The 26,726-nt window shown below is 43.5% G+C and overlaps 2 protein-coding genes across 8 annotated transcripts in view; both read left to right on the top strand.

Moving 5' to 3' along the window:
• Positions 1 to 13,605, top strand: part of KIF27 (kinesin family member 27) — a 44,588-nt gene extending 30,983 nt beyond the window's left edge. For all 3 annotated transcript variants that reach the window (XM_045020702.1, XM_045020701.1, XM_045020703.1), the window contains 4 exons: positions 641 to 847; positions 4,207 to 4,405; positions 5,480 to 5,644; positions 10,099 to 13,605. In XM_045020702.1, coding sequence (XP_044876637.1) covers positions 641 to 847; positions 4,207 to 4,405; positions 5,480 to 5,644; positions 10,099 to 10,562 — 1,035 coding nt within the window. In that variant the 3' untranslated portion in view covers positions 10,563 to 13,605. The remainder of the gene's footprint in view (positions 1 to 640; positions 848 to 4,206; positions 4,406 to 5,479; positions 5,645 to 10,098) is intronic.
• Positions 13,606 to 18,654: 5,049 nt separating this feature from the next.
• Positions 18,655 to 26,726, top strand: part of GKAP1 (G kinase anchoring protein 1) — a 47,842-nt gene continuing 39,770 nt past the window's right edge. For 2 of the 5 annotated variants that reach the window (XM_045020705.1, XM_045020704.1), the window contains exon 1: positions 18,686 to 18,863. The gene's annotated coding sequence lies outside the window, so the exon portion shown is untranslated. The other 3 variants (XM_045020709.1, XM_045020710.1, XM_045020707.1) reach the window with 3 other exon arrangements.

Consider the following 26,726-nt stretch of genomic DNA (forward strand, 5'->3'; position numbering starts at 1 on the left):
CTTTCTATTAAGAAGATCAAGATCTTTTAAAGTTATTTTTTATGTGCTGCTTTCTTGGAATACCCACACCTACCAGTTTTCCAAATAACCATATAATTAAAAATTCCTACTGTTTAGGAAAACTTCAGTGAATGACTATCAGTTTTTCGCAGCTGGTTCTTATGATATTAGGACATTGGTTGAGGCGATTTATCTATTAATAAGGGCTTCACTTGACTTTTCACTGGGTTTTGTGAGAAGGAAATCTCACCTGAAATATCCCCAAATTTCCATTGTGACAATAAGGTATGTTGCTAGGGATATTCCCAGACTCCAGCATAGTGTGAGGTAGAAATCCTGCCAATCAGCATAATTAACTTAAATTAGGGTGAACTAAGTCCCTTTTACAGTGTATAGACTCTTTCGTGAGCCCTCCACTCAGTAATGTACTGTATTTAACCCACAGTGAAAAAGAAAAATATCACTTTTATTTTTTAAAAATATTTTTCTCAATTTGTAGTATGTTACTGCATTTCCTCTCAGAACAGTCAGAGTCTATAAAATAAAATAAATTAACATATTAATATTGGGGTATACTGACCCTTGCATAGCTTTTTAATTGAAATGGAGAGTGGCACCTCATTTCTGCTTTTATTTGTAGAAAGAACATATCCTTTTCCAACTGGAAGAAGGGATTGAAGCGTTGGAGGCCGCCATTGACTACAAGAATGAAAATATTCAGAATCGCCAGCAGTCACTTAGAGGCTCATCGCAAATCCTTACACAGAGCGAGGCCAATGTAATGGGAAAACTAGTTTCCCTGTCTGCTACCGAGCTTAGAGCTATTCTCTTCAAATACTTCAACAAGGTGTGTTTTGGCTGATGAATAATATTAAATTGAATTTTATTTTTCACTGGTGTCACAGGTAATAAAATTAAACAATTCGGTTTCTTAGAACTATCCCTCTCCCCCCCAAAAAGAAGAAAATTTAATTTTAAAAGTTGTGTTTTCAGTGACGATGGCTGAAGTTAGGCTCGGTCTCCCCTGTATTGAGCCAGATACTGTGCAGGTTTCTCACTTCTGTAAATAGTATTGAACTTTTACATGTCAGGTTTGTCAGCCTCCTTTCAGACGTTGCCAGCCTACACAGTATTTACTTTCAGATGTGGAGGTAAGGGTTCCCTCCCTTTCCCAATGTGGTCCTGATTCTTCTAGCAGCAAGGATCTAGATGATTTGGGTGTTGCAGCACTGGGTGTTGCAGTGCCTAACTTCTTTTAGGTGCCCTGGCACATAATGGAATTCACAACCACAAGTTAGGCTCCAGGCTCCCTAAACAGTGCATAGGCAGAGTTACGTGCATAGAAAATGGAAATCACAAAAGCATGCACAGTGAGTTGGGAACAGACTAAACTAGCCAGTGCTAAGGAGAGGGGTGTGGCCTAAACCCAACTCCTGAAAAAGACCATAGGTGCCTATCTCTACTTGGAGTTGGGGCTGACCTGGCTTAGGCACCTTTCTCAAGAAAAATGAAGAGCAAGAGATAATGATGGTGGGTTCCCACCACCTTATAGCTTTTAGCCCAGTGGTTAGAGCAATCACCCTAGATGTGAGAGACCCAAGTTCAGTTCACCCCTCTGTCTAATGTGGAGTAGGGATTTGAGTCTCCTACCTCTTGGAGAGTTCTCTAACCACTCTCCTATTGAAGTTGTTCTACTGTGTGTAAATATTAAAATATTCATTGGCCCAGAGAGAGAGATTAAGATTGACTCTTTAATGACTTTTTTCCATTATTTTGTCTGGGATTGATGTCAGAATAACTGGCTGATAGTTATCTTGGTCATCCCATTTTCCATTTTGAATATTGGTGCAACATGAGCACTCTTCCAGTCTTTTAGAATTAACCTGGTATTGCAAGATTTACTAACAATTAACATCAATGGGCCAGAGACCTTCTCAACCAACTCTGTTAGGGCTCTAGGCTGCAAATTATCTGAGTTGCTGATTTTAAAATGTTTATCCCTAGATGTTGTCAAACATCCTTCAGTTACTAATGGACTTGAGAATACATAATCATCCTCATTTGAGATGAGTGCATCCTGCATCTTACCAAATACAGGACAGAAATATTTATTGAATACTTCTGTCTTTTTTGTATCATTATTAACAATTTTACTATCTCCATCTAGTAATGAGTCAATATCATTGCTAGGATTTATTTTGTTTTTAATATACTTAAAACACTTTTTTATTGACCTTGGCCCTTCCAGCAATGGATTATTCCCGGATATCTTTAGCCTCTGATATCAATTTTCATAACTCCTAACTTATATTGATTGCTATTCTGTGTATTTCCCACTTTTCCCATTTGTTATATATAGCTTTTTATTTCTAATTGTTTCCGTCACTTTTGCCACTGAATCAGGATTTTCTTTTAGCCAAAATTGTTCTCTTTGATTGTGGAATCATGGCTTTTTGGCCACCTAATAAACTCTTCTTAGAAAATTCCCAATTTTCATTCACTTTTTTTCTAAATTTTTCCTCCCAATATATTTTGCTCATAATTTTTCTCCGCTTTAGGAAATTAGCCCCTTTTTGAGGCTGTTTGTACATATGGAATGTAATCAGTTCTGGTTGTACATATGGAATGTAATCAGGTCATGATTGCTGGTCCCTAGGCAACCACCAACTTCCTGTCCAGTAATTAATTCATCTGTATGTGTCATGAGGTCCAAAATAGTTACTTCATGTTGGCAGCAATTCCTTTTTTGTTAGAGAATTTATAGTCTATAATATTTAGAAAAAAAAACGAAGAGTACTTGTGGCACCTTAGAGACTAACACATTTATTTGGGCATAATTTGTTAGTCTCTAAGGTGCCACAAGTACTACTCGTTCTTTTTTCTGATACAGACTAACATAGCTACCACGCTGAAACCTATAATATTTAGAAACTTGATGAAGATTTACTACTGGCTGCATGACATCTCCAGCATACATTTCCTAGATTGAAGTTCCCCATAAGAACACAATTTTTCTTTCCAGACATTACAGACAGGTGTCCAAGAAATAATTCATCCGGTTCTCTGGTTTGATTTGATTTTGTGGCAAGACACCTGGATACTGCAGTATGTTGGTGTGAAAGACTGCAAATTCTGTCACAGTTCACTTTTTAATTTTATTTTTTTAAATGAATCAAATCTGAAAATTAATAGTCATTGCATTTAGTACCTGTATCTATTTTGATACTACATTCAATTTATTTTATGCTGGCTGTGTTTTCAGTTTACAGTATACTACAGGTTTTTTTTATTGACAACATATAACTGCTTCACAAGTTTTCATGAAACAAGCTGGAGGTTTTGGCAGCTGAGTAGGTGACAACTAGGGGCTTTTGCTACCTGAGGTGTGGGAGGCAGTTTGAGATTACGAGATAAGTACATTAGCTAGATATTTTTGTTAAGATTAGTAGCAGTGAAATGCCTAACCACCTGGACGTTTAAATTGTTGTTTTTAAGTTTCAGAGTAAACAATCCATTTAGCTGGATAGACAGGTCGCACCTCATATTGTTACAGGCATTTACAAAATGAGGAAGACAACACAACATTAATATACATTTGGTTCATATTGTTAAGTTCTTTATAACCGTATGGGCTAGATACATAATTTAAAAAAAAAAAGGTGCAATTCTGCAGCAATTTTCATGGTTGCGGAATCCACCAGGAGCAATGAAGAGCCTTCCGTATAGTAAGCCTTTCGTACTCTTGCTGTGGATGCAGGGCCGGCTCCAGGGGTTTGGCCGCCCCAAGCAGCCAAAAAAAAAAAAAAAAAGCCGCGATTGCAATCGGGAGGTCCTTTGCTCTGAGCGGGAGTGAGGGACCCTCCGCCGAATCCCTGAAAGTGCCGCCCCACTCCCGAGTTGCCGCCCCAAGCAGCTGCTTGATAAGCTGGTGCCTGGAGCCGGCCCTGTGTGGATGTGCAGTCTAGACCATTCTTTTTCCAGTCAATGTGTGTGTGGCTTATAAAGACTTATTCCCCATGGGTTGATGAATATTATATGCATTAAGCTACTACTTTCCAGTAAGTACAATAAAATGTTTTATTTTAAAAAAGTACATTCCTTCAAGATTTTCTCCTTTTTATTCAAAAAGGGCATTGGCTGAGCCTGTTTTGATTATCCATTACTAGGAATTATTTGTTAGTCAAATTAAGAATATTTCTTTATTAGGTTGTTAGTCTACGTGAAGCAGAACGTAAATTACAGCTGCAGACTGAAGAGCTGGAAATGAGAGTCACAGAACAGGAAAACATAATACGTGAACTGGAATCGGCACTCGAACACCTCACGCTACAGTGTGACAGGCGACTGACCCTCCAGCAGAAAGAACATGAACAAAAGATACAGTTAATATTGCATCATTTCAAAGGTACTTGCTTCTTAAGGTCTCTATTGGCAAACACTATTTATTCGCTATAAAAAATATTGTCGGTATAACTACGTTGCTCAGGGGTGTGGATTTTCCACACCCGTGAGCAATGCAATTATAATTATATACAATTATAAAAATATACTGACGTAACTCCTGGTGCAGACAGCGCTATGTCAATGGGAGGGCTTCTTCAGTCAACATAGCTACCGCCGCTCAGGGAGGTGGAGTACCTATGGCAACAGGAAAAGCTCTCCCATTGGCGAAGGCAGTGTCTTCACTAAGTGCCACAGCGGCACTGGTGCAGCTGCGCCATTGCACCACTGTAAATGTAGAAAAGCCCTAATTCTATTGCATGATAGAATGCTGGGGTACGGTCACAATATAAGTTCTGGTATGAAAGGAAAACACAGCTGCTACTCTGAAATCAGTGTTTAAAGTTTTTGCACTAGACACAGGAAATTGAATGACCTTTTTAAAAACTGTGGAACTTGTTGATGTAAATCAGAATTAAAAGACCATATTTTGCATGTGTTATTCTCAGAGTTACTCCCTAAAAAGTCAGTGGTCAAAAGTAGGCGCTGATTTTTGGGTACACAGCTTGAGACACCTTGGTTTTTCTTTTTTTTGTCTTGCCAGACATACTGCATATCAACAATTCTTGATTTCAGTTACATTTGTGAATAGTTAAGTCCCAGGTGTCTCCTGTTGGACACCCAGAATCAGTGGTCATTTGTGCGGAACTACTTGTGTGAGTAAAGTGAGCAGGTCTTGACCCAAAATCTTCAAACTATGGAGACATGGGCTTTGAGTCCAGTCTTTTAAGGTGCGAAGTGTTTCCTCGCTGGGTACCTTCAACTCCCAGGAGACACTTGGATTCTCCCATTTTCTGCTGCTGTACAGCAGAATCCTGTTAAGAAGTAAATTATAACTTTTACAATGCTAATTCTAAACTTTTTGGGGAAAACCAGCAGTGGGCTGTAGGATGTAGTGTGTAATTCTGTATTCTGCATTATTATTTGCATCTGTAAAAATGAAATAACATTAATTTTAGCTTCAAAATGTTTATCTTAGAACAAGATGGTGAAAGTATTGCAGAAACTCTTAAACTGTATGAAACTAAAGTCCAACAATTGGAAAAAGACTTGTTCTTCTATAAGAAAACCAGCAGAGAACTAAAGAAGAAACTGAAGGAGCTGGTGGGAGAGTCATTTTGTCAGCTGGTGGCACCAACTAAAAGTATGTGTTGTGTAGTCACAATAGAAACAATATACAACTTTTAATAATAACATTTCAAAAATAGCTAATGCAGAGAGTCTAAAGCTTTGAACTTTTACATTTGAGCAGACTTGAACAAAGCAGTTTTTCCTCAGTTTAATTTTTAATGGTGATATCTGTCTGGGAAAATTTATTGCTTCCATTGCTTTCAGGTGAAAGAAGGCATTTGAGACTGGAAACAACAGTCTGCAATATGTTGTACCTTTAAAATTGCATCGGATTATTATCTTGCTTTTCTGGATTCTAACATTTCAGTATTCACTGTCTCAAATAGAGTTAAAAACAAAGGATTTTTACTAACTGAAAGCTTTCAAATGGTACTGTAGTTAACCCCACTGCAGGATGTCACTGTAAATTTTGAGGTACACCAGTCCCTTCTTTAGATATGTGGTAGCATGTGATGTGTATCACTGACTCTGAGGTAAGCACTGTAGCTGCTTCAAGTATTATGCTACACAGATATTACTTACCTCTTGGTGAGGTCCCATTGAATACTCAGAGACTTCTAGTAAGTAAAAAAGGAATCTTTACTAGGTCTAGTAGAAAGGATGTAGATACCCTAGGTATCATGGTTTAAACAAATACAATAAAAAGATAAACACATTAGTTCCTAACTTGGCTCTAGAGTACAGCCCAGCAGGGGGGTAACCAAAGGCAACTGTATGGTGGAGGAGCTTCTCAGGCCTATTACCTAGGGTGTCCTTTTCTAGTCCATCCTACCATTAGAGGGTAATTAAGTATTGGCCTGTGTATCCCACTGGCAGGTGTTCACTCCTATAGCATGCCTAATTGGGGGCCCTCCTCATGTTGTCTTTTTGTAATCCTGTTTAAGTGGTTGCCGGCCTCATGTCTTCTGGTCAGGGCCCCAGCTCTGGCGTTTTTGCCGCCCCAAGCAAAAAAAAAAAAAAGGGGGGGGGCAGAGCGGCAAAGCAGGAGGGGAAAAAAACAAAACAAAACAAAAAAACCTGTGGCGCGGCCCGAGCAGCAAAGTCGTGGGGACACCTGCAGCGCGGCCGGAGTGGCAAAGAAAACAAAACAAAAAAACTTGTGATGCGGCTGGAGCAGCGGGGGGGGAGGGACCTGCAGCGTGGCCGGAGCGCCAAAGCAGGGAAAGAAAACAAAACAAAACAAAAAAACCTTGGGCATGGCCGGAGCGGCAAAGCAGGAGGGGGAAAAAAACAAAACAAAAGAAAAACCTGTGGCGGGGCCAGAGCAGCAAAGCGGGGGTAAGGGGGAACCTGGAGCACAGCCAGAGTGGCAAAGCAGGGAAAGAAAACAAAACAAAAAACCTGGGGCATGGCCGGAGCAGCAAAGCAGGGGGGAAAAAACAAAAAAAACCCTGCCGGGCAGCCAGAGCCACGGGGAATCCCTGTGCTGCTGACGTGCAGCGGAGTGCGCACCCAGTCTAGCAGGGAGGAAGGGGAGGGAGCGGGGGAGAGAGAGAGCAGGGAGGTGGCCAGGGCTTCAGCGGGGCGCTGGTCCTGACCACTGCGCCGCCTGCCGGGAGGGCTCCGTTCCGCTCCAGTCGGCGGAGAGGGAAGAACAGGGGCTGCCCTGCCTAATTTGAGGCAGGGCACTCCGCACTGCCACCCCCTACAGGGCGGCCGGAGCGGCAAACCAAAAAAACAACAATAACCTGCCATGCTGCCCTAGGATTGGGTGGAATGCCGCCCCATAGAATATGCCGCCCCAAGCACCAGCTTGCTCAACTGGTGCCTGGAGCCGGCCCTGATTCTGGTTACAGACTACTCCTCCTGACCATCCCTCCAGACAACCAGATCACTGATTCTAGCCTGCTGCTCACTGAGCCCGATCAGTTCTGCTTCCAAAATGTCACCTTTTCTGGGCCATTCTGGGTAACATAGTGCCTCCTTTTGGCTGTATGCTGATCTGGGTCCCTGTCTCTCAACTTGTCCCTTGAGTGTCTTATCACAGAATCATAGAATATTAGGGTTGGAGGAGACCTCAGGAGGTCATCTAGTCCAATCCCCTTCTCAAAGCAGGACCAACACCAACTAAATCATTCCAGCCGGGGCTTTGTCAAGCCAGGCCTTAAAAACCTCTAAGGATGGAGATTCCACCACCTCCCTAGGTAACCAATTCCAGAGCTTCACCACCCTCTTAGTGAAATAGTGTTTCTTTGGAACCCCCTTTCAGGTAGTTGAAAGCAGCTATCAAATTCCCCCCAGCCCCCTCATTCTTCTCTTAAACAATCCCAGTTCTCTCGGCCTCTTCTCATAAGTTGTGTGCTCCAGCCCCGTAAACATTTTTGTTGCCCTTGCTGGACTCTTTCCAATTTTTCCACATCCTCCTTGTAGTGTGGGGCCCAAAACTGGACACAGTACTCAAGATGAGGCCTCACCAATGTCAAATAGAGGGGAATGATCACGTCCCTCAACCTGCTGGCAATGTTCCTACTAATACAGCCCAATATACCATTGGCCTTCTTATATCCAGCTTCTCGTCCACTGTAATCCCCAGGTCCTTTTCTGCAGAACTGCTGCTTTGCCAGTCGGTCCCCGACCAGTAGTGGTGCATGGGATTCTTCCTTCCTAAGTGCAGGACTCTGCACTTGTCCTTGTTGAACCTCATCAGATTTCTTTTGGCCCAATCCTCCAATTTGTCTAGGTCACTCTGGACCCTGTCCCTACACTCCAGCATATCTACCTCTCCCCGCAGCTTATTGTCATCTGTAAACTTGCTGAGGGTGCAATTAATCCCATCATCCAGATCATTAATGAAGATGTTGAACAAAAAAACAACCACAGGACTGACCCCTGGGGCACTCCGCTTGATACCGGCTGCCAACTAGACATTGAGCCGTTGATCACTCTCCATTGAGCCCGACAATCTAGCTAGCTTGCTATTCACCTTATAGTCCATTCATCCAATCCATACTTTTTTAACTTGTTGGCAAGAATACTGTGGGAGACCATATCAAAAGCTTTGCTAAAGTCAAGATATATCACATCACCGCTTTCCCCATATCCACGTAGCCAGTTATCTCATCACAGAAGGCAATCAGGTTGGTCAGGCATGATTTGCCCTTGGTGAATCCATGCTGACTGTTCCTGATCACCACCTTCTCTTCCAAGTGCTTCAGAATGGATTCCTTGAGGATCTGCTTTTATGGATGAATCCTTTCCCTCTAGCTCATTTGAGGTGGTGTAATGAGCCAACAAGTTCATTACACTATAGAACATTAGCCACAAATTCTAGTACTACAGGAGAGCTGATTCTAATTGAATGTGGAAAAGACTACAATAGAGGTTTTTAATTGTTAGATAAGCACATCTTTCAGGACAAGTGAATTTCTCCAAAAACTAGTCCTGGCCATGTAATCGAAGAAAAATGCATGAGCCCTGGAACAGTCTAATTTTTCTTAATACATTTTTGATGGGAATGATACAAAATCCAATAGTGGTTCAGTTTTCTTATAATATTATCATTAAACTTCTCACCTTGCCTTTCATTTATTCTTGGATTTGTTGTTGTATGTGTTCATGCAACAGAATAAATCTATTTTTTCTGCTGATTTAAATGTATTGACCAGATGTTCAAAAAACTCTAAGAAATGAACATGCACATTATAATTGAACTTGCAGAATTGTGCATTTGCTTGCATAATTACAGGAGTAATTTTAGGTATTGAAAACTTGACCCATTATGCATCAGTCAATTGGGTCAGGTGCACTTACAAGTTAAAATGGTGAAGAGCCAGGTATAAATGCCTAGACCCAGGGGTTCTCAAACTGTGGGTCAGGACCCCAAAGTGGGTCGCAAGCCCATTTTAGTGGGGTCGCCAAGGCTGGCGTTGGCTCTGGGCCCCAGCAAGTCTGAAGCTCAAGCCCAAGCCCCACCACCCACGGCTAAGCTTACATGTCCCCCGCTCAGGGCAGGAGCCTTTGGGCTTCAGCTTTGCTCCCCACCCTTGGGGCAGTGGAGCTCAGGTGGGCTTGGTCTTCGGTCCCCCCTCTTGGGGTCGTGTAGTAATTTTTGTTGTCAGAAGGGGGTCACAATGTAATGAAGTTTGAGAATTGCTGGCCTAGGTGGATGGAAGTAACAGCTAGTTACCCTCTGTCATTATACATGAGATGTTTGTTTAGCAGGCTATAAAAAATGCCATAAATGTTGTGTGAAAGCTTGTCTCTCTCGCCAACAAAAGTTGGTCCAACAAAAGATATTACCGCACCCACCTTGTCTCTCTAATATCCTGGGACCAACACAGCTACAACTACACTGCATACACCAGTGTTGAATGGTTATTAGTGGGGACAGTTTTCACATTTAATCTTGTTAATGCCCTAAGACTGTATGTCCTAGTTAATGTTGTGTAAAACAGTGTTTCCTTGACTGGGAGGATTCTCATATGAATTGTATCCTAACCATTTGCTTCCCTGAAAACTTCCTTTTAGATAATGATGCTGCTAACAGGATACTGAGCCAAGAAGCAGAAGTTTCTTCAGAAGAATTAAAATCGATGTCCAAACCTGAAAGTAACAAACCATCAGGAAAATTAAGACAAACAGATAGCCCAGCAAGTGGTTTAAGGTGGTGGCAGAATTCATACAAGCCTGAAGAAGATGTTTCAGAGCTAACACACAATAGAGGGTGTTTATCAAGTAGTACTGAAGACCAAGCAGGACCAGATGAAGTATGCTCTTCAAAATCTCATCCTCAACTATTCTCTCATTCTCAGACAAAAGAGATCATAACACAGCTTCAAGGAGTGACACCAGTAAAACTGTCTCGCCGAGAATTACGGCATATTCCTGCATCCGAACTATCACTGAGGCGCTCCAGCCTTGGAGTCAGTGTCAATTCTGTTGCTGCAGATTCCATTGAAATGTCCAGAAAATCTAATGACTTCAAGATATAGTTATTCTTTGACACATGTATAGCAGCACATGCTACTGGAATCACTGTATTACATTTCCTTTATTCATGCACTAGTAAACTAGCAGCCACAGGTGAATGAACCATTGTTCTGTAACTGTTGATATTCAGAACACCAGGGATCATATGTGTCTATCGCACTTATGCAGTTTCAAAGAATCTGAGACACTTTCTTATTGGCACAACCACAAACAGGCACATGATTAAAAAGCTTCTTATTCCTGAGAGAAAAAAAAACTCTATATTCCTTGGTTTTTCAAATCACTCTAAAAGTTCTGGTGCATTTTTCAAAAGTTAACGTTAGTGAAGATTGAAGACTATTTATTGAACTGTACAAGAATGTTCTGTGACTAAGGTAATTTCACTTTCATGGTTTATAAAAACATTAAGGTCCATGGTAATTTGCAAAATACATAGTTTAAAAGCTTGGCTACTGGACCTGCACCTAGTAATTGGCAGTGAGTGAATTCCCATCACTCATACTACGTATCTTACATAGCATATGCTTGATATCAGAGTCAGGATCTAAAACGACATTTGTTCCTCAAAAGGCATATGTAAATATTTCAAATTATTTTTTGCTCAGTATTTAATTACGTACACTTATGTAAGAATTATATTGCATGAGCCAAACATGCCTTAAAAACTGTTTTAAAATCTTTTTCTTTACATGTTTATATAAACTTTTTTAAGCTCTGTGCGAAACACATATTATGCCTTATTTGTGAAATTGGTGCCATTACTTATTTCACTTTTTGTGTTTTTTGTTTGTGGGCTTTTTTTTTTTTTTAACATTCGACATATCTAGCTTTGAAGTGTGATGTTTGTGTACTATTGAAATGGTAAAATATGGGACCAAAAATTCAGCATCTTAAGATAAGCCAGCATTACAGTGTAATACATTGTTGTTGGTAATAACGGTTCACAATTTTTCATTTAGAAGGAAATATGAATCATTCTTTTAAAATCCAAATCTGCTTCAGAGCAGATAGTACACAGATCCATTGGTTTACAACTAGTTTGTTTAGTTCTGGATAATAAGTTGAATAGTGTTTTGTAAGAGAGCAGTAATCATTCACAAGAAGCTAGTTAGCTGAGCTGACTTGAAGGCAGAGGCCAAGGTTTTTTAATTTGAGTGTTCTAGGTTAGGCACCTACATTCATATTTAGGCTCCTAAGTAAAAGTGACCTGATTTTCAAAGGTGATAAGCACCTCAGAACTCAGCACTTTTGAAAACCAGCCCATTTTTATGTAGGGACCTAACTTTAAGCACTCATATTTGAAAACTTTGTCCTGAATTATTTGCTGCACTTAGCAACAGTAAATCTCTCCAGTCTGAACTGAGATTATTTGCTAATATACTTAAGGAATCTTGGATTGAAGCCTCCAGTACACAGTACATGGCCACTGAGAGAAAGAGAACTTCATTTTCCCATGCTTCAGGCTATTAAAGGCCTGTCTACAGAGCAAATTTTACTGTGTCAGGAGATCATGTTGTAACATGATAGTGCTCTGATTGCCTTATAACACAATTGTTGGTCTTTTCTATATAGATTGCCCAAAACTGTATTATAACCATATTGATGGACCATTTTGCAGCCCCATAAAGGCCTCTATAATTGTATCCGTGAAAACTGGACTTATTACATATTGTTCTGTAGAATTGTGGTATAAGGGATTTGGAGGTTTTGTTTTGTTTTTTTTCATTGGTTGGTGGTTTTGGTTAGGAGTTTTTACTATGCTGTAAGTCTAAATAATTGAGGCTTAGTAATGTTAAATTTTATATAAATGTATTTAATATTCATAACTTAATACATGGAAATACGGTAAATGTATTAAAAACCTTAATTTCAGTTTTTTACATCACAGTACCAGCTGTATGAAACAACTGTTAAAGACACATACTGAGCCTTAATCATATACCTCAAACTATCTTGTCTGTTAGCCTGCATCTAAATAGATCTGGATTGATTTTGCTTTCTATTTTACACACAAAAAACAAACCAACCATGTCCATGTGGGCTCAAAAAGCAGACTAAAATGTAGGAATGAATGATTAAGTCACTACTAAGTGTCACTAGATGCTCAGTGAATTTGTGTAGGATCGGGCGGGAGGTTTATTTACTTATCCAAGCATAATGGACATTAACTTATAATGATCTTTAAAAGCCTGTTGCAAGTTTTAAAAGCTGTTTTACCTACTTTATATCAGATTTGGTTCCACAGCACATTGTGTATATATTTCCTCATATAGTAGAAATTGCATTTGTCCTTCTTAGTTTTAGATGTATTGAATGGGTTTGAATGGAAGATTTGGAACTACTCAGTAGAGAAATAGAGGACTTGTGAGCTTTGAATGGGTTCTGGCAGTCTATATTTGAAAACAGAATAAAGACAGCCTGAGACAAGGGTAGCAGTGATACAGGGAGGAAAAAACAAATATGCTAAATGAATAATTAAATTCCGATTAGTATAAATATTTGAGAGAAATTAGAGCTGGTGTGAACAAAACATTCTTAACTTTTCCTCTCCCACTACATGAGATATTCCTGGTTTTTATTGGTAAATATAAGAGGGACTACAAGACTTGCTTTAAGTCCCACAAAGCAGCCATTTATTGGTTGTCTTTGTATTGTCTTGATGTTATTCACTAATTGGCATTTGTGGACTATATTGACATTTCACTAATGTGCAATCTGGGAGTAAAAAGACTGTGAGGAGTTAATTTACAGTAATCTACCTGGCCACCATTCTTCTGACAGTTGCTTCAGCTGTTGTCAATGCTAAAACTGCAAAAAAGAGACAGCCCTTTAAAAACTGTTTGGTTGCTTGGGTAGCATTGTGCATTTAAAGTTAAGCTAACCTGATTTCCAATCCAAATTCTAGATTTATTACAATATCTAAACATAATAGTGGGCGCTGGAGGTCTATTGCTTTTTTCATTATAGACCCTCTTTTTTTAGGAGTATAGACCAGCTGTGGGCAAACTTTTTGGCCCAAGGGCCACATCGGGGAATAGAAATTGTATGGCGGGCCATGAATGCTCACAGAATTGGGGTTGCGGTGCGGGAAGGGGTGCGGGCTCTGGGGTAGGGCTGGGGATGAGAGGTATGGGGTGCAGGAGAGTACTCTGGGCTGGGAATGAGGGGCTTGGAGAGCAGGAGGGGAACCAGGCTTGGGGCAAGGGGTTAGCATGAGAGGAGAGGCTCAGGGGGTGCAGGTTCTGAGCAGCGCTTACCTCAAGTGGCTCCCGGAAGCAGTGGCATGTCCCTTCTCCGCTCCTACACGGAGGCACGGCCAGGCGGCTCTGCACGCTGCCCCATCCACAGGCACTGCCCCTGCAGCTCCCATTGGAGCACCGGAGGGGGCCATTGGAGCACGTAGGAGCCGGAGTGGGGCCATGCTGCGGCTTCTGGGAACCATGTGGTGTGGCCCTGACCGAGTGCCCCAGCTGTAGCACCGGAGGGAGGCTGAGCCGGGTGGTGCAGCCCCAACCCTGCACCCTGGCCGGAGCGCCAGAGCGTGGCCAACCATTGGTGCAACTCCTGACCCAGCACCCCAGCTGGAGCGGGGCCGAGCCGCATGGTGCGACCCCTGACCCAGTGCCCCAGCTGTAGCGCCGGAGCAGGGCCAAGCCGCATGGTGCAGCCCCAACCAGGGATGAAAGTAGAAATAGGCACTTACCGGTATGGGGCTGGATTGGGCCGGCTCTGGCCCCCGGAAGGGGCAGGACCTCGGGCAGAAGGGGCAGGGATGAGGGGGTCAGAGCCAGCCCTGGCCCGCCCTGTACCGGTAAGTGCCCTCTGCCTCCCCGCTGGGATAGCAGTGGCAGCTGGGGGCTCCGGCAGCAGTTTAAAGGGCCCAGGGCTCGGCCGCCACTACCAACCGGGCCAGAACCCCGGGCTGCCGCTGCTACTCCATGGCTCTGAGAGCTATTTAAAGGGCCCAGGGCAGTAGAGGCAGCGGGAGCCCTGGCCCTTTAAATAACCCCTGGAATCCCGCCACTACCCCAGGGCTCCAGCAGTGGGGCTCTGGCGGCAATTTAAAGGGCCTGGGACTCCAGCTGCTGCTGGGAGCGGCTGGAGCCCAAGGCCCTTTAAATTGCTGCCTCAGGAAACCGGGACTCCCCTGTACAGCACACACTGGCTCTTTTCGGTATGCCGTACCGGGGCATACCAGCTTACTTTCACCTCTGGCCCCAACCCTATGCCCTGCCCGGAGCGCTGGAGTGGGGCCGAGCCATGTGGTGCGGCCTCCGACCCAGCACCCCGGCAGGAGCAGGGTTGAGTCATGGGGGCAGGGATAGCTCAGTGGTTTGAGCATTGGCCTGTTAAACCCAGGGTTGTGAGTTCAATCCTTGAGGAGGCCACTTAGGGATCTGGGGCAAAAATTGGTCCTGCTAGTGAAGGCAGGGGGCTGGACTCAATGACCTTTTGAGGTCCCTTCCAGTTCTAGGAGATTGGTATATCTCCAATTATTACCTTTTTTATTACCATGTGGTGCGACTCATGGGCCAGCTTAAAACAGCTCGCAAGCTAGATCCGGCCCGCGGGCTGTAGTTTGCCCCCACCTGGTATAGACCATAGTGAAATTCGTCTCATGCATATGTTCTGCACAAGGCTCTGAGCACCCATTTAATATATTAAGGGTTAAATCCCTGTCCCAGGGGGAGGGGGAGTTTCGCTGCTGTCTATAATAGGACAAGGATTTGGTTTTAGGAACTTAAGGTGAGATTTAAGATGCACATAAGACTTCATATACATCTCTGCATTACAGTGAGTTTCATCCTACATGAATCATTTTTAGTCATATTGGGATGACATTTGGTACACAAATTCTGAACAATGGCTTAAATCAGTTCTTATTTGATGAGGAGGATTATTCTGTACTGATTTCAGAGTAAGGGTATGTCTCCACTACCCGCCGGATCGGCGGGCAGCGATCAATCCAGCGAGGATCGATGTATCGCATCTAGACTAGATGCGATAAATTGATCCCTGAGTGCTCTCCCGTCGACTCCTGTACTCCACCGTGGCAAGAGGCGCAGGCAGAGTCGGCGGGGGAGTGGCAGCAGTCAACTTACCACAGGGAAGACACTGCAGTAGACCTAAGTACGTCAACTTCAGCTACGTTATTCACCAGGGCTAAGTTTGATGATATTCTTATTTTCAGCCTCTAAGCACTAACCTTCTGAATTTAATAAAGAAATGGTTAGGCACTTCTTTGTGGTGCTTTTTGGTATTTTTTTCTCTTGTTTTAACTTAAAAGACAAGTTATTAAATCTTGAAATGTGAATACTGTTCAGGCTTTCCAGACATTTCAAGATTTATAATTCCTTCATTGCCATGTTAAAGATTAGCATAGGATCTCTCATTCAAGATGGAACCCTAAAAATCTCACAGCTGAGAACAGCTAAGGAACACAGCTAGCTCTACATGAATAATATTAACCTTTGTCTATATTATAAAAACTAAATATTGCTGGCATCTGTAGCACACCTCTAGACTACAAACAAGTGCCTGCAACAAAGCCCAATTGTTGCCAAACCATTACAACTGCACTTACTCCTAGCAAGGCTCACCACTGCATTGGGCACCCTACACTAATCCAGGCCTAATATAGACTAAAATACTAGTACTGTAGCTGCACTGTTAGAATTGGTCCTCTCAGCAAAGTCCCATAGCACTTTTATACTCCCTTAGTTCCCACTCTATGCAATGTGTAGTTTCCTGCACTCCTTTGTTTTGAGCTGGTGAAGCTTCTGTAATCTTACGCTTGTGAGTTTTGTGTTTTATAAGGTAATTGATTCATGCAAGATATTTGCTGACAATATATATCTCCAGATCAGTGGCACCGCTATGGGCACCCGTATGGCCCCACAATATGCCAATATTTTTATGGCCGACCTGGAACAACGCTTCCTCAGCTCCCGTCCACTCACGCCCCTTCTCTACCTACGCTACATCGATGACATCTTCATCATCTGGACCCATGGGAAGGAGACTCTGGAAAAATTCCACCACGATTTCAACAGCTTCCACCCCTCCATCAACCTCAGCCTGGACCAATCTACACGGGAGGTCCACTTCCTAGACACCACGGTGCAAATAAGTGATGGTCACATCAACACCACCCTATACCGAAAACCTACCGACCGCTATGCCTACCTTCATGCCTCCAGCTTCCATCCCGGACACACCACAAGATCCATTGTCTACAGCCAAGCACTGAGGTACAACCGTATCTGCTCTAACCCCGCAGACAGAGACCAACACCTAGAAAATCTCCACCAAGCATTCTCAAGACTACAGTACCCACACGAGGAAATAAGGAAACAGATCAACAGAGCCAGACGTGTACCCAGAAGCCTCCTACTGGAAGACAAACCCAAGAAAGAAACCAACAGGACTCCACTGGCCATCACATACAGTCCCCAGCTAAAACCCCTACAACGCATCATCAGGGATCTACAACCCATCCTGGACAATGATCCCACACTTTCACAGGCCTTGGGTGGCAGACCAGTTCTCGCCCACAGACAACCTGCCAACCTGAAGCATATTCTCACCAGCAACTGCACACCGCACCATAATAACTCTAGCTCAGGAACCAATCCATGCAACAAACCTCGATGCCAACTCTGCCCACATATCTACACCAGCAACACCATCACAGGACCAAACCAGATCAGCCACAACATCACCGGTTCATTCACCTGCACTTCCACCAATGTAATATATGCCATCATATGCCAGCAATGCCCCTCTGCTATGTACATCGGCCAAACTGGACAGTCTCTAAGGAAAAGGATAAATGGACACAAATCAGACATTAGGAATGGCAATATACAAAAACCTGTAGGAGAACACTTCAACCTCCCTGGCCACACAATAGCAGATCTTAAGGTGGCCATCCTACAGCAAAAAAACTTTAGGACCAGACTTCAAAGAGAAACTGCTGAGCTCCAGTTCATCTGCAAATTTGACACCATCAGCTCAGGACTAAACAAAGACTGTGAATGGCTTGCCAATTACAGAACCAGTTTCTCCTCCCTTGGTTTTCACACCTCAACTGCTAGAACAGGGCCTCATCCACCCTGATTGATCTAACCTCGTTATCTCTAGCTTGCTTCTTGCTTGCTTATATATACCTGCCCCAGGAAATTTCCACCACTTGCATCTGAAGAAGTGGGTATTCACCCACGAAAGCTCATGCTGCAAAACGTCTGTTAGTCTATAAGGTGCCACAGGATTCTTTGCTGCTTATGCAAGATATTGTTTCAAAACATATTTTGATGCAATACCAATGCCATTTAACTTTTCTAAATACAGCAAAATATGGTAATAGCGGTTTGCATTAAAAAAAAGTAGTACATCACCTATCCAAGTGAATTGTTAACACAAACCTTAGCTTTGGGAAGCTGTGCTAGGAGCTATGGGACAGGTACCTCTCTGCACAGATATTGCAATGATTAAAGGAAATGATGTGTTTATGCTAGCCATGTTGGATGTATTTCACAATTACAAGATCCAACAGTTCAGTTAACTGCTTGAAAACTGTAAAGGTGTAATTTTGTGCAGTAAACAAATCTTTACATTTTCAATTATATAGGAAATTGTTGTGGGAGGCATAGGCCTCTCCAATGCTGCCCATGATCAGAAGGAAATGTGGGGACACCACCAGTATTATTCAAGAAAATGTTAAAATATAATTTAAAAAATGTGAATTGTGGTATAAAAAACACCTTATTGAAAACGTAAATAAATTTTGAGTTCTGAGATAATTTCACTTTGAGAGTAAGAGGCACTACAAAAACTTTTATCTAGAGCAAGAGCTGTATAAACAAATGGCATTTTAAGCAAGCAACATACAACTCCTTTTGAGAAGCTTTAGGTCACATAAGTATAGAGACTGGTAAAAGCCTGCTCTATATAGAAAGTTGGGGGTTCGTCCCCGCAGCCGGCTTACTAGGCATTTTGAGCCAGCCCGGCGTCCGTACCCGCTCTGGGTAGGTGCCCTCCGCTCGGAACTGTGCGTCACATGTCCTTTTTATTGCGCACGCGCTGGCACCGCCGACCCAGCCAACCAGCGAACGAGGTAAATAAACAAACCCGCGAGCGACCAGCGTGCCCCCTCCCTTCGCCACCGCGGCGCGAGCTTCTCCGCAACTGCCCGGCCCCGTCCCTCGAGACCCGTCATAACCGCCTGTTAGCAGCCAGCGGTGACACTGACCGTCCCTCCGCTGCTGGGGACAGAGCCGGAGCCTCCCCGCCCTGGAGAAGGAGTGAGTGCTGCGGCCGCACAGTATGTCCAGCCGCCTGCCTCCGCGGGCCGCCGAGGCTCCTCAAGCTGCCCTATCGCGTCCCCGCCCCTCCCCCTGGCCCCGACTCCCCCGCGCAGCCGATGAGTATCGCGCCGCCCGCTCGCAAGCTGCGGCCTCCCCCGAGGAGAAGGGGCGGGCTCGGGCGGACGCTGCCCCTGCCGGAGCGGGGCCTGCTGGGGGGGGAGGGGGGTACTGGCGAAAAAGCCGTTTGCGCCCGCGGCACTCGCCGCTGCTCTCTCGCCAGGCTCGGGCGCCGCTCGGCTGCTGCCTCTCGGGTGGGGGCTGCGGTCTCTAGGTGCTCCAAGCGCTGAGCGCAACTGCGGCCGGGAGAGCCCTGCTGCTGGGTCCCGTCGAGTCTGTTCCCCGCCGGGGCCAGCCCGCCCGCCCTTGCTCGAGACACGCGGGGCTTTGTTCGCTCCGCAGCCAAATCCTGCTGCTGCTAGCGCGGGTGTCTTGGTAACTGACCATCCCGCATCCGCGTGGGGATCCCGTCGGGACGCGCCCTGAGGTTCGGCCTTCGCTGGCCCTCCTGCTGCCTCTAGTTTCCTCTCTCGAAAACAGTGACTTTTTCTAGCCTTTGGCCTTTTTGATACGCACAGCTCCTCCGCTGCTTCCTGATCCCTGCTTGGCCAAGCTCTGCCTGTTACCGCTGGGGCCCAGTATATGTAAAATAAGGCCCATGTGTTCACACGTTTGGAACGTTCACTGGGGTAATGGAAACTTCACCTGTTTGAGGCCTTTTCCCAAAGCTTGAGCCAAATCCCTTTAGATGTGCTCTAGGTCACTGCAGATGGAAAAATACTTCCGACTCCTCTTAAAAAAAAAAATCTAACTGTACCTTTTTACAGAAGAATACAAGAAAAATTGTTAATGTTTGAAACTTGAGATTTTGCTTGGTCATAGCAGACAATGAGCACTAATGCCTCTGCTTGGCTGGCAAAATGTTCTGGATTTACTAAAGATATAAGAGTTGTTTGTATGGGTATGTTTTTGGTAAAGGAGTGGTGCATGGATGCACGTTAGGTTGAGTGTGACTTCAAAATTTCTTTACCTAAACATTCATAACTTTAAAATTTAGCAAACTGATTTTCTTAATCTTGGATTGATTTTAAGTCTCAATGATGTATCCTTAAACAAATCATGGGTTAGGGAAAACTTGTCTGGTGGTTGTAAAGTTATGAATATTTAGGATATTTACGACTACTTAGTGATTAGAATCCTGAACTAAGAAAAGCTTAACCAAATCCAACTTGTATTATATCATCTCTTACCCACCTACGTCACTTGGCTGTCCTGCCACCTTTTTGACCACTTACTTAGTATCTCCTGGTATTTTTTTTTCCAGTTTAAATGTACGACCTTAGATCGGTTTAAACTTTTTAAGACTGAGACTCCAATCCTGCAACAAGCTCTGCAGAGGTGGATCTCTGAGCCAGACTCCTTTGGCTTCCGTACAACTCTGTGTGGGTGCAGGGGTGGAGCTCATTGCAGAATTGGGGTCTAAGACTTTATAGGTTTAATCTGTTTAAGCTGCTCTAAAGATTGAGTTGTTTAAACTACTTAATGCAGATTTAAGGTCTCTGGTAAAACTACAGAAAAGGTAGGATTTAAAGGGAGAAGAACACTGGTCAAGTGGCAGGAGGTGTTTTTCTTGAGCTGAACTCATAGTTATATGAATGCAGAGATAAGGCAATGTGCATAAGGTCTCCAGTAATGAGATGCATTGAACTTTGGCTATTTGGTGCTTCTTAGTGCAGAGTTTACTAATGATGACGGTCAATGCCTATTAGTCTTTGACTGGTATGTGTTAGAGAATTGGGGACTTTTCTTTTGAAACAAAATAAAAATTCCCTACATATATACACACACTGGAAACTAAATGTAAAAAAAAACTAAGTTCATGGACTGTTACAGTTGCACAAAGTACCTAAGACAGGAAATGTGAAAGTTAACGTTGTAACTGCCCTTTTGCACATATGCATTTGATCTTATCACACATGATCATAACTGCTCATGTGTATTTTCAGTTGTAAAAACTGCTCCGTTATATGGCAGAAATAGTATGCCATTATACTAAAAAATATTTTCAGAGCTTGGAAATGTGAGTTTGCATTATTTAACCCTGCAACCTTTAAAATAAACAAACCTACTTTTCAAAAGTGTTAGTATTTTTGAGTGTCTTAATTTTTGGCTGCCCAGATGTGACACCTTAACGGAGCTTGACATTAAGAAGTTGCTTGCTGTGCACTATATGAAAATCAGGCCCATTTAAGGTATCTTGGATAGAGCATCCAAAACCACTTGTTGTTTTTAGAAAATCTTGACCAAAATGGGTAGATTCAGTTTGGTTGGATCAAAAATAAGCAGTTTTTAAATGACAGTTTCTATTCTTGCATTGCTACATTGTAGTTGCTGTAAAAATGAAATAAAACTTCCAAACATTTTAGGAAGGATCAACAAACTTGCTGTCAGCCTTCTTAATATACATTATACAACAATTTAAAAGGAGACTGCCATGATATTTTTCATAAAGTTTTAAATGCTTTCTGTTCATAGCTCCTTGGATGTTTGAAATTTAAATCTGTTGCTATAACATTTCTGTCGCAAGATGGCTTGTTACAGTACTGTTGTTCAGGAGTTTTCAAATGCTGCTAATTTTAATGGAAAGTGTATTCATATATAAAGAAATCTACTGACTTTGCAAATGAATAAGAAGGGAAATGGGCTATATTTTGGATCTGCTAATATTGTCTCCCTGAAACAGATTATAAATATGGTGCTCCTATTGGCTTTAGAAATATAAAAATATTCTACTAACACTAGATCATATCCATGGCAATTTGAAGTATCCAACATAGATATGCAGTCCTTTTTCACACTATGCTGCCTCCTAATCTCTATTCAGGGATCCTTCTAATGCGACAGTGTAAAGGACATAAATACATTCCCTTCTGGAGCTAGGAACAATAGACAAAGATGATGAGGGAGAGAAAGGTTTCTATTAGAAATATTTTTTGATCCCAAAAAAAAGACAGCAGCTTCTATACAAGTACTTTTGATGTAAATAAGCACTTCACTCAGATACTGAACAGTTTTGAACATTGTGTAAAGGCAATCTGAGTCAGGGTATTGCAGATAGCAGGGTGAAACAGATGGCAGATCCTCTTCATGGACTCTTAATGGTTGTTGAGATGAGGCCTAAACTAACAAGTCATCCAGGTATAGGGTAGACATGTATGTTCTGCCACCTTAAGTCGGCTGCCATACCAATATCTGACATTTTGAGAACACTCAAGTCCAGGGCAACAATCTGAAACTTGAGCTTTCTGATTAAGGAATTTAACTTTGAGATCCAAAATAGCCTCTGACTCTTTTGAGGAATCAAAAAGCATTTCTAATAGAAACCTTTCCTCCCCCTCCCCATATTATTCTTCTGTTGTTCCCAGCCCCAGAAGAGAATGCATTTATGCCCTTCATACTGTCTCATGAGAAGGATCCCTGAAGAGGGGTTGGAAGGCAGCATAGTGTGGAAAAAAATTGCATATCTATGTTGGATTTGGCACAAGGGAAAGTATTCCTAACAGAACATAGGTACCTAAATATATGCAGAACCATGAAGGGGGAGGGATAGCTCAGTGGTTTGAGCATTGGCCTGCTAAACCCAGGGTTGTGAGTTCAGTATTTGAGGGGGCCATTTAGGGATCTGGGGGAAAAATCTGTCTGGGGATTGGTCCTGCTTTGAGCAGGGGGTTGGACTAGATGACCTCCTGAGATTCCTTCCAACCCTGATAATCAATGATTCTACTGTCTGAGAACTGTGATCAGCAAATGATCTCTTACCTTTGTCAGCTGGGCCTTGAGATGTCAGCCATTTAGGGTACTCCTTATGCTTGACTGAGGATGAAACCTCTGTAACACTAGGTAGCTCATCATTATGTTCTAAATATGGAAGACATTCTTGTTAACAATACCTAAAAAGGTGCTCACTTGCCTCAAGTGATGGAATCATAGGAACATTATTCAGATGGGAATATTCTCTGCACTTCCAGCCTCTTTCAGTGACCATCTCAGACATTGCCAATATTTTAGCACAGAGGCCTTCAATCTGTAGGGCACAGCCCCTGAGGGGCATGGAGTAATGTTTGGGAAGGTGCGGCTGGGGTCTGGACCAGCTCTCACAGGGGGCAGGGAGGGAGCGCTGCCCAGCTCTGCTCCTGGCCCAGGGCCAAGCTGCCGGTCCTACGTGCGTGGCTCTGCGCATGGCTGTAGGCCTCAACCCCGGACGAGGGTCCGCTCCTGCCCCCAGGTGTGACCCCAGCCTTGGCCTTCTTACCCCTGTGTGCGTCCCCACCTGCCAGAGCCGTGGCCCTGCTCCTGGCTCCGTGCGGGAGCACAGACAGGGATAAGGAGGGGATGCAAGGAAAACATTTGGGGATCACTGTTTTAGCAGATCAGATCAGTCAAATCCTCCAGGACCAAGACAAGTGATTTCTAAAACAGTGGCAGGCTGGATTTTTCAAAATGAGGGCATTCAGAGAGAGAGAGTTCTTTTCCACCAGATGCAAAAAGTTCTTCAGAGCAAGAATAGATAGTCACCCCCCTGAGCACAGCAAGTTTGAGCACTTTAAAGCGCTAGGGTGGACAGGCTCTGAGCGCTGGGAGCTGTGCTGCCAGCCATAGGTGCCAACTCCTTGGGTGCTTCGGGGCTGGAGCACCCCTGGGAAAAAATTGGTGGGTGCTCTGCACCCACTGGCAGCTCCCCAACCCAACCCACACCCCCATCCCTTCTCACCTCCGTTCCACCTCTGCCTCCTCTCCTGAGCGCGCTGCCGCATCCTCCTTCTCCCTCCTAGCGATTGTGCCACGAAACAGCTGTTTCGCGCAGCAAGCGCTGGGAGGGAGAGGGGAGGAGGAGGAGGAACACGGCGTGCTCAGGGAGGAGGCGGGGTGGAGTGCGGATTTGGGGAGGGTCCAATAGGGGCAGGGAGGGGGCAGAGTTGGGGCGGGGCCGGGGGGAGTGAGCTCGGAGCTCCTCTCATGGAGGTGGATTACCAGGAGCGGTGGGAGAGCTCTCTCCCAGTGCTCTCGCGTGACCACACTCACGCTTCAAAGCGCTGCTGCGGGAGTGCATTGAAGTTTCTAGTATGGATGTCGCCTAAGAAATCTCCTGTTCTTCTCTTGTACAGTAATTCGTCACTTAAAGTCTTCCTGGTTAATGTTATTTTTTTTGTTACGTTGCTGATCAGTTAGAGAACATGCTTGTTTAAAGTTGTGCAATGCTCCCTTATAAGTTGTTTGGCAGCCGCCTGCTTTGTCCACTGCTTGCAGGAAGAGCAGCCCGTGCAGCTAGCTGGTGGGAGCTTGGAACTAGGGTGGACCGGCAAGCCCCCTATCAGCTCCCCATTCCTCTAAGTTCCCTGTGCAGCAGCTGCCCAGCAGGCTAGCAATTGCCGGGCAGGTCAGCTGCCACTGCCCCCCACTGCCATGTGCTGCTCCTGCCCTCTGCCTTGGAGCTGCTCCCCAAGCCTCCTGCTTGCTGTGCGGGGGGGTGGGAGGGGAGAAGGGGGCTAGTGTCAGGGTGTCCCCGTGCTCCTGCACCCCTCTTACCCCATCTTCCACAGAGCAGGGGGGACACATGACAGGGCTCAGGATGGAGGGAGCTTCCTGGCAGCAGCTGCTGTTTCAGCTTGCTGATTTACTTAAAAAAGCTGTGTACTTAGAGTGGGATCAGCGTACTTAAAGGAGTAATGCACATCTCTCTCTCACACACACCGTGTGTGTCTCTGTCTGCCATGCTGTCTCCCCTCCCTCCATTCATGTTGCCTTGTAGAGTGCAAGGCTACATTAATAACGAGTTAACCCTTGAGGGCTCAGCCAATTGCTAGTTCATCATTTAGCAGTAAGGCATTCTCTGGGAAATATCCCACCCTTTGGCTTCACTACCTCAACCAAGCTTCCCAATCATCATCGCTGTGTACCAGTATTAAATTTTGTGTGTGTGTGTGTGTTGAACTCAGGGTTGTGAGTTCAATCCTTGAGGGAGCGATTTAGGGATCTGGGGCAAAAATCTGCTTGGGGATGGGCCCTGCTTTGAGCAGGGGGTTGGATTAGATGACCTCCTGAGGTCCCTTCCAACCCTGATATTCTATGAAAAGGGGAAAAACTAAAACTAACCGTGTGTGTGTGTGTGTGTATATATGTGTGTATGTGTATATATATATATATATATATATATATATATATATATATATATATATAACTTTGGTGAAATTTTTTTCTCCTGGAACCTAACCGCCTGTATTTACATTCATTCTTATGGGGAAATTGAATTCGTATAACATCGTTTAGTTTAAAGTTGCATTTTTCAGGAACATAACTACAATGTTAAGCGAGGGGTTACTGTACTTTTAGTAGTGAAGGGATTTTTGTTGTGGACAAAAAAAAACAAAAACAACCCCCCCACCCTCTCCAACCACAGTTCCAGTGTCTTCAGTCAAAAAGCACTTAATACCGTTATAGGAAATCGAATGGTATTATCTTAAGTCCCTTCCTGCTTACTATGTAGAAGTAACTCATGTGTTTTAGTCCTACTTTAGAAAAAGGTTTTATGAAAGACATGAACATCTTTCCACTGAGTAAAACACCACACATGTTCTTCCAAACTATATTTAATTCTCGCAGGACTCATAAAGCCCCCTTTTTTTGAACCTCTGGGAGTCTGCTCTCTTTTCAATCTCTCCGAGAAGTTCACATTTCTTATCTCCATTTTCTGGAGAAGGGTCAATGAGATTCAGGCTCTTGTAGCTGATCTTTCCTTTACAATCTTCCATAAGGAAGAAGTGATCTTTTTGTCCTTACCCTAAATCCTTTCCCAGGGTGCTGATGGATGACTTCCTTAATCAGACAATCTACTATTATTCTTTCCAAGACCTCACTCCCAAATGAAGAAAAGTCAAGTAATACATCTTAAATGTTACGTTTTTGCCAAACTAGATCAGTAGTATATCAAAACATTTAGGCTTTTAATTGCTTATGAAGAGAACCATAATGACATCACTTCCCAAAGCCTGTCCAAACAGACGAGGCTCGATAGAGAGGAATGTTAAAATTTAGCAAAAATATGCTACCGAGACTTGAGGTCTATTCCATTAGGAGAGAGGTTCCCAAACTTTTTTTGCTGAGCCCCCCGCTTATGAGATTCAAGTACATTGTGGAGCCCCTTCTTTCTAAGAAACAGTATTTTTCCATAGTGCAGGAGGATTTTATCTTGGCTAATAACGTATTGTTTAAGATAGAAAGCAACATATATAGCACAATACAACTACTCTGCTGCTGAATAACCATGAACATAAAAGAATACTTGATGACCCATCTTTGGCTCAATGAGTAGGATTAGCCTGTTTGCTAGCTAGCACACAGTTTGTGCAGTCCTGATCTGATTTCTGAGCGTTTCAACTGCAGATCAGTCTCTATGTTCAAGCAGCTTTTATATTTACCTTTGATGCAAATAGGCAAAGAAAAACTCATTTCACTCAGATTTCCAAAGTGAACAAGTATTTTGATGGCTGTTTAAGACAATTCATGGAATTGTTTTTGAATTAAGAGCTGGAACTGATCAAGAGGCATGACTTTAAAATCATCTCTCAAAATAGAGTTAACAGCAATGTCAGACAGTTTCTCCTTTATGTTGATAGAAATCTTGCCCTTTGCTATTAAGTGCTCTGAAAATGGCTTTTGAAGCAGGCTTTGAACCAGGATTAGAATTCAAAATGACCCCGACTAATTGGAGAATTGTTCTGAAATCAGTGAGATAAATTTCAATAA

This window comes from Mauremys mutica, chromosome 6 (assembly GCF_020497125.1).
Source record: "Mauremys mutica isolate MM-2020 ecotype Southern chromosome 6, ASM2049712v1, whole genome shotgun sequence".
In the NCBI taxonomy this organism is placed as follows: domain Eukaryota; kingdom Metazoa; phylum Chordata; order Testudines; family Geoemydidae; genus Mauremys; species Mauremys mutica.